General features: G+C 48.6%; 1 protein-coding gene across 2 annotated transcripts in view; it reads right to left on the bottom strand.

Moving 5' to 3' along the window:
• GRIPAP1 (GRIP1 associated protein 1) overlaps positions 1-7,733 on the bottom strand; it is a 25,837-nt gene that overhangs the window by 9,700 nt on the left and 8,404 nt on the right. The window contains exons 6-15 of one of the 2 annotated variants that reach the window (XM_008066298.2): positions 6,402-6,552; positions 5,069-5,253; positions 4,830-4,877; positions 4,291-4,322; positions 4,154-4,201; positions 3,920-4,019; positions 2,431-2,508; positions 2,140-2,232; positions 1,279-1,413; positions 389-484 (exon numbers count right to left, since the gene is read on the bottom strand). In XM_008066298.2, the coding sequence (XP_008064489.1) occupies positions 389-484; positions 1,279-1,413; positions 2,140-2,232; positions 2,431-2,508; positions 3,920-4,019; positions 4,154-4,201; positions 4,291-4,322; positions 4,830-4,877; positions 5,069-5,253; positions 6,402-6,552 (966 nt within the window). The remainder of the gene's footprint in view (positions 1-388; positions 485-1,278; positions 1,414-2,139; positions 2,233-2,430; positions 2,509-3,919; positions 4,020-4,153; positions 4,202-4,290; positions 4,323-4,829; positions 4,878-5,068; positions 5,254-6,401; positions 6,553-7,733) is intronic. The other variant, XM_021716713.1, reaches the window with a different exon arrangement.

The following is a 7,733-nucleotide window of genomic DNA, read 5'->3' as shown; positions in this document are numbered from 1 at the left end:
TTTTTTTTTGAGTCAGAGTCTCACTCTGTTGCCCGGGCTGGAGTACAGTGGCATACTCACGGCCACCGCAGCCTCAACCTGCTGGGCTCAGGCAATCCTTCCGCCTCAGCCTTCCAAGTAGCTGGAATCACAGGTGCGCACCACCAGGTCAGGCTAATGTTTTTGATTTATTGTAGAGACGAGGTCTCGCCAAGTTGCCCAGGCTGGCCTTAAACCCCTGGACTCAGGTAATCCTCTTGCCTCCACCTCCCAAAGTGCTGGGATTACAGGTGTGAGCCACCGTGCCTGACTGTTCTCACATATTTGGCCATATCACCTCCCTTCATCCCCAGTGACTGAGCCAATTCCAAACCTCATACCTCTCCTCTTTGCTCCCATGCTTCCCTACCTTTCGAGCCTCCTGTAGTTCCTGGGTCAACTCCTCCTTTTCCTGCCCTATTTCCTGAAGTTGTTCCAGCAGCCGACTATTGGCCCGTAATGACTCCTAATACAGGAATGAAGGGGATGAGCTTGATAAAGAGCCCCCAGTAGGCGATGGTCACCCCAAATCATCTGGTAGTGCATCATCCTTCCCCCTGGTAGAGTGGGGGTCAAAAAATTTCAATTTCTGGATGGGAAATGTGGCAGAGTCCACTAGTTGCTCCTCAGTATTCATTCTCCCCTACTTCCCTAACAATAGAATCTGTTCTTGGGCACAGGGTTGTCTGGCAGACGATTCCCCTCCTCCCTCGTAGTTAGTGTGGTCATGAGATTAATTTCTCTGTGCAGAAGTAATGAGTGTAATTGAGGTAAGCTCTAAAAGGAAAGGGGTATGCTATTCCCTTCCTCTTTTCCTCCTTCCTTCCAAACAGAATACAAACATGACTGTGGAGGAGTTTGAGCGTCCATCTTGGATGCCAAGATAGAAGTCTTGTGTTGAAGGTGGAAGAACAGCAATGGAGAAAAAACCTAGGTCACTGGTGATTGGAAAGCCATCATTCCATCTATGAACAACCTACCTGGAGTTTTACATGAAAGAGAACTAAACTTCTATCTTATTTAATCCACTATTGTTCTAGTTTCTATTATGGAATCAGCATGGGTACTCTAACTAACTGAAGAGGCTCAATCTTGGAAAAGTGAAACAACTTGTCCCAGGACACACAGGTGCTAATAAGTTAGGAAGCCAGACTAGAACCTAGGTCCTCCTGACTCCAGTCTTCCCACTGCACCTTTTCAGGAATTCTACCGAGCTATTTCTAGGGAGCTAGGAGAAGACAGGCCAGAGCCAGGTGTCACCTGGAGCTGGGAGTTGAGGTCATCTTTCTGTCCCATGAGGTCTTCATACTCAGCCTGCCGCTGCTGCAACTCAGCTGCTAGCCCAGTAGTCTGTTCTCGGATCATATTCAGTTCTTGGGTCTTTGCTGTTTGGATCTGGAGGAAGTAGTAATGGTGGAAAGTGAAGTGAAAGGGGCTCCAGGGACCAGGAACAGAGCATGAGCCCCCCAGTTCCAGGAAGAGAGGTGGGAAGTGAACCAGGAAGAGAAAAAATGTCAACAGAAAAACAATGAAGGAAATGGGCAAATGTGATATATTCATACAGTGGAACACCCACAGCAATAAAAGAATAGACCCAGGCTACATATGGATAAACTTTCCAGATACAATGCTGCCAGAAAGAAGTCAGCGACAAAAGAGTGTCTGATTCCATGTATAGGAAGTTAAATAACAAACAAAATGAATCTGTTGCTAGAGATCAGAATAACTGTTACTTCTGGAAGAGTATTGATGGAGAAGGCGTAAAGGGGACCCTTTGGGGTACTAAACCTGAGAAAGCTGATTCTTCCAAAATTAAAAATTAAAAAAATGCTTTATATCTTGAACTGGGTGGCAGCTATGACATAGAGATAGAGATTAGATAGAGAGAGATAGAGACAAAGACAGAGAGATGATCACTGAGTGTAAACTTAAGATTAGTATACTTCATGCACTTTGCTAGAAACTAGAATGCAAGAAAAGCAAGGATGGATGACCAGAAAGAGGGCTGGAAGCCAACAGAAAGGAGCAACAGAAACAGAGGCGGGAGAACAGCATGTGGACCAAAAGCAGAGGAAGATGGGAGAACTGGAGAGGGATCAACAAGACCCCAGTGTCCTGTACCTGCTCCAAGGCAGCCAGACTAGTCCTCAAGGCACTGTTCTCAGCCAAAAGCCCTTCTACTTGTTCTTGCGCATCTGCACTCTGGATGGAAACCTGGTGCCACCCCCACAACAGGTGAGAGAGGGTCCAGAACAGGGGGACACATCCTACCCATAGCCAAGAAGAAAGGAGACACACACACACACATACACACACACACACAACGAGGGGAAGCAGGATCCCTGTGTAGTACTTAATCAGGCTGCCCCCACCCTGAGCCATAGCTCCCTAAGCCCACCCAGTACAACATACCTGATCTTGTAAGGCCCGCAAAGCTGCTGCGTGCTCCAGGCGCTCCCCCTGCCGCTGATCTCTCAGCTCTGCCAAGCTCTGTGGGGACCAGAAGGCCAGGGGAGCCCATTCCAGACCTCAGTCTCCCCTGGGGTGCATGTAACCATACAGACTCCCTCTTTGATCACCCAACAGCATCTCTCCAGCACCTTTGGGTCTTAGGCTACCCAGCCACCAGAAAGCTCAGGTTAACCTAGACTCCAGGTTACTACCCCCATGGGCCTCAGGCACACTCAATCCCTCTATCCCAGCCTCCAAGCATCTCAGACACATCTAGGTTCCTGGCCTTAGCTCCTGGGGGTTCAGATTTACTCAGTCCCCATCCATAAGGGGTCTCATACTCACTCAGCTCCCAGTTTGGGAGCCCCAGGATTCTCTGACACACTCCGCCCCCATGAATGTCATACGCAGTCAGTACCCAGGGACTACAGCTTCACCCAGACTCCTGACCCCAACCACCAGGGGTTTCAGACATACTCAGCTCCCATGTCCAAATATTCCCAAGTGTCTCAGATCTACCCAAACTCACAGTTTCAGATCCAAGAAGTCTCAAACTCTTACCATCTCCTAATTTTCAGCTCCCAGTAAACTCTCAGACTGACCCCTCCACCTGTCACTCTGTTTCCAAGTCTCTGGGAATCTTCAAATCCAGCTAACTATCAGTTCCTGGGCGTCTCAGCTTTACCCAGACTCTTGTTCCAGCCCCCATGTTCTCAGTTTCTAGGGGCCTGGGACCCACAAATCACCATATCCTTCATTCCAAGGGACCTCAGGCTCACCCCTTCTAGGGGGAAACCCAGAAGACCTAAAGTCATCCAGCCCCTAACCCTCAGGAGCCTCATACCCATCTAGACTTTTGCTCTAGCTCCTGGAGATCTCAGACGAAACAACTTTTTGTTCATGGTCCCCAGGGATCCCACTTTCTAGATATCTCAGTCCCAAGCCAGCCTCCTGACCCCGAGGGTCTCAAACACGCTTAGCCTTCAATCCCAACTGTCTTAAAAGTCTTCTATCTACCCAGACCCCAAGTCCTGAGTCCCTGGGAGTCTCAAATTTACTAGCATCCCAGTCCCTAAAGGTCTCAAAGTCAACCAGACTCCAGTGAGTTCAGACTTGCCCCAATTCCTGGTCCCAGTCCTCAATGACCACAGATTTATGCAGAGTCTCTAATCCCCAGGAGTTCCAGATTCATACACACTTACGGCACACATCACCTTAAGTCCTCAGCCCCCTGATATCTCCATTCATACAGACTCCTATCCCAATTCCTAGGGCTTTTAGGGCTCTCTAGCTCCCAATTCCTAGCTCCTGGAGGGCCTTGGAACCATTCCGTCCCTATAATTCCATAGGAAACCTCAGACTCCCCAATCAGCCTCCATGAACCTCAGACCTCCCCAGATTCCCAGCCTTAGTCTCTAGTCCAGGGATCCCAAAACCCAGCTCCCCTCACCTGATTGGCAGCCTCAAGTTCCTGCTGCAGCTTTTGGGTTCGAACCAGTTGCGCTTTGAGATCAGCTTCCTTCCGCTGTTGTAACTCCTCAATTTTGTTCCTGGGGGAAATGAGGAAGGAGTGCATTGGACATGGCTTGAGGCCCAGTCTCCCAGTTCTGCCCCTGTAGTCTTCAGTTAATTCTGCTGGGCATTGTCTTCATTGTCCACCAATGCTCTCAACCCCGACAGTTACCTGCTGTCATTAAATAGTGTCTCCTTTTCTGTCTGCAGACGGCAAAAACTAGGCACAGAAAGACAGAGGCAGATGGGTCAGTTCCCCAAGTCGACTTCCCCCTAGTCCCTCAAGACCCCTGGAAAAAAGAAATTCACCTTTCTTGTTTCTTTTTCAGTTTTTCAGAGAGCTGAGGGGAGGGAGGGGTACAGACAAGTGATAACAATGAAATTATTATTAATAAAGACACAAATAAACTTAATATTTAAAGACAGTCCTAAGTCCTAAATTCTTTCTAGAAACCAGGATTTACATAATGTTATCTCATGGAATCCTTAAAACAACCCTGAGAAGTGAGTAGTATCAGTTTCGCAAATGGGGAAACTGAGTCTCAGAAGGGTTAAGTAATTTGGTTGCTCAGCTAGTCAGCAGCAAGAATATTAACTCTACCCAGATACTTAAGGCCCCAAAGCCCAATATTTATGCCCCTAAAATAGTGGCCAATGACCACACCATGGATCCAGTGGGATCATGACTGGCTGCTCACCACTGGGTATTCTAAGAGATGAGCCAGAAAGTTATAAATGCTTGGATGAATGGGCAAAATTGGGAGGAGATGGATGGGGTGGGGCCTGCCATGGACAAGATAGAGTGGGACCACATTAACCCATTCATATTGAAAGCTCAGCAATCCCACCTTAGCAAGTTCCTCCTGTAGCCTGGATGTTTCAGCTTGCTTTGAGCTCTGCAGGAAAGGATGAGGGGTGGGGTTGTTGTCAGCAAGGATAGGAAAAGACCTCTGCTTTCCCCTGCCCTTCTTCCTCTTACCCAGTCACCCCACAAGGTGGTGATGTCACAGACATCTCTGTGACACCACAGGCAGAGTTAGAGCATGCCTGCCTCTTGGCATCCCAGCCTCAACAAACCCAGATTTACCTCCAAGCCTTGCAGCTGCTCCCAGAGCAATCTCTTTTCTTCTTTCTCCATTTCCCATTTCAGCTCCACTTCTGCCAATGGCATGGGGGCCATGACAGCAGGGGCCAGACTCCCTGGAGGATCCCCTTGGCCCTCATTGACAGCTGGAGACTGCCCAGCCTCTTTTCCATAGCGTTCCTGCAGGGCTGGTAGGTAGAACAGGGATATAGGACGGATAAGATAGTCTCTGGAGTCCCTTGACAAGCCTTAAATAGAGGGAGAACTGGCCTTTGATCCCTCAAATGGCAGAGACCCTGCCCCAAATGACCACATGCCTGCAAGACGAAGGTTCAGCCCTATCCACGCTTCTCACAAATCTTTTTTTTTTTTTTTTTTTTTTTTTTTTGAGTTGGAGTCTCACTCTGTCGCCCAGACTGGAGTGCAGTGGCACACACCCAGCCACCGCAGCCTTGACCTGCTGGGCTCTGGCGATCCTTCCACCTCAGCCTTCCAAGTAGCTGAAACTACAGGTGCATGCTACCATGCCTGGCTAATTTTTTGATTTATTGTGGAGATGAGGTCTCACCAAGTTGCCCAGGTGGGTCTCGAACCCGCAGGCTCAGGCAATCCACTCGCCTCAGTCTCCCAAAGCTTGGGATTACAGGCTGAGCCACCGAGCCTGGCTCTCTCACAAATCTTTTAATCCCTACCAACTACTAAGATCTTGTCTACCATCAAGTTAGTCGAAGCTGGTTTCCCAAGCCTCACCTATAGCCCTTCATGGCCATGCCCACCATGCACCACCCTCAACTTACAGCTGAATCTCTCCTAGAGCCTCCTAATTCCACCCACATTCTATCACGTCTCCATCCTGATCATCAAACCAGAACCTACCACTACATAAATCCTAGCTGCTCTCCAAAGGTCCACACAACATGCCCTCCCACACTCTACCAAGCTTTCTTTCAACTTTCATCCCAGACCCCACTTACAATCTGGGCTCAAAATCTTCCCAATGCCCCTTCATTCTCTTTCTCCACTTAGCAAATATTCCTTTTTGGTGTTCAAGCTGCTAATCAGTAACATCTGCTAGGTACCAGGCACTGAAATAACATAGAATGATACCACCTCTTATCTCTACTATGATCTTCCAGTAGCAGACATCATTATGTGCATTGTGTAGATGATGAGGCTTTAGCTCAGAGAAGTGAAATGGCTTGTCCAAAGTCACACAGTTGTTCATGGCAGGACCAAGCCTCATTTTGAAGCCCTCCCCTTTCTCCTGAGAGGATGACAGCCTTCCTTGCCAATCAAATCCCAAGGTCCCCACATCCCCAGGAGGGCCTCCATGCACCTGCCACGTTCTTCTGCAATGCTGTGTTTTCAGCCTGTAGTCTCAGCAGTTCCCCATCCACATGGGGCCCAGCTTGGGCAATTCCTGCTCCAGCAGCCCCCTCCTTCAGTTGCTGGTTCTCTTGCTCCAGCTGTTCCATCTGGCTGCAGAGCTGAACAGGGGAAGAGAAAGGGCAGATAAACAGAGTCTCAGGACAATGTTCACTGAAACATATATCGCATTTGGCCATACACTTTATAATTCACTTAATTCCCATAATGACCCTATGATGTAGGTGCTCTCACACTTTACAGATAAGGACACTGAGGCACAGAGATGTTAAACAACTTCAAATTCACACATCTGTTAAGTGGCAGAGTTAGAGATGAGACTAAGAACAGTATTCTCCTTGCCCACTCCTAACCTTACAGATATGATCCAAGATCTCAGGCTCCTCTGGAAGTTACCACAGATAGCCTCGCTACCACCCCATCTTCTGCAACAGGGTCTGTGTCCCAGATCCTAGGCTCACGGATTGCTCCCTTTCAACCCAGGCACCACAGACAGCTTTCAGAACATTTCCAGGGCCAGTGCTGCCAAGAGCTCCTGCATTTCCAGGCCTTGGGCTTGTAGAGGTATATGATGCCAAATGAAATTAAATCAGATCCCTGCTCAACTTCTGACTAAAATGCAGTTCTCACATCAGTCCTGAGATAATTCCTTGTCCTCATTTACAGATGAGAATGCCAAGGCCCACAGATAATTTTTTTATTACCTGCAATATTTTCTACCCAGAACACTATTCCTTTCATCTAGTTCTTCATATGACTGGTTTCTTTGCCTCCTTTAATGCTATGCTCAGATGCCACTTTTAAGGTGGCATCCCTCAACACAAAAATTCCAGTACTCTATCACAGCACTCTGCTCACTTCTTTCTTACCTGGCACTAATCATAATTAAATTTGCTTTTGAAGCCGGGTGCTGTGACTCCCAGCACTTTGGGAGGTGGAGCCAAGAGGACTGCCTGAGCTCAGGGGCTCAATACCAGCCTGGGCAACTTGGTGAGACCTAGTCTCTACAATAAATAAAAAAATTAGCTGAGTGTGGTGGCACACGCCTGTGGTTCCAGCTACTTGGAAGGCTGGGGCAGAAGGATTGCCTGAGCCCAGCAGATCGAGGCCACAGTGGGCATGAGCATGCCACTGCACTCCAGCCTGACAGAGTGAGACTCTGATTTAAAAAAAAAAGAAAAAAGTCTGAGCCGGGCTCGGTGGCTCAGCCTGTAATCCCGCACCTTTGGGAGGCTGAGGTGAGTGGATTGCCTGAGTCCGCGGGTCCGAGACCCACCTGGGC

This window comes from Carlito syrichta, unplaced genomic scaffold (genome assembly GCF_000164805.1).
Source record: "Carlito syrichta isolate Samal-C Ts95f unplaced genomic scaffold, Tarsius_syrichta-2.0.1 Scaffold308875, whole genome shotgun sequence".
NCBI classification, from domain to species: Eukaryota; Metazoa; Chordata; class Mammalia; order Primates; family Tarsiidae; genus Carlito; species Carlito syrichta.
This window is presented reverse-complemented; position numbering and strand designations above follow the sequence as displayed.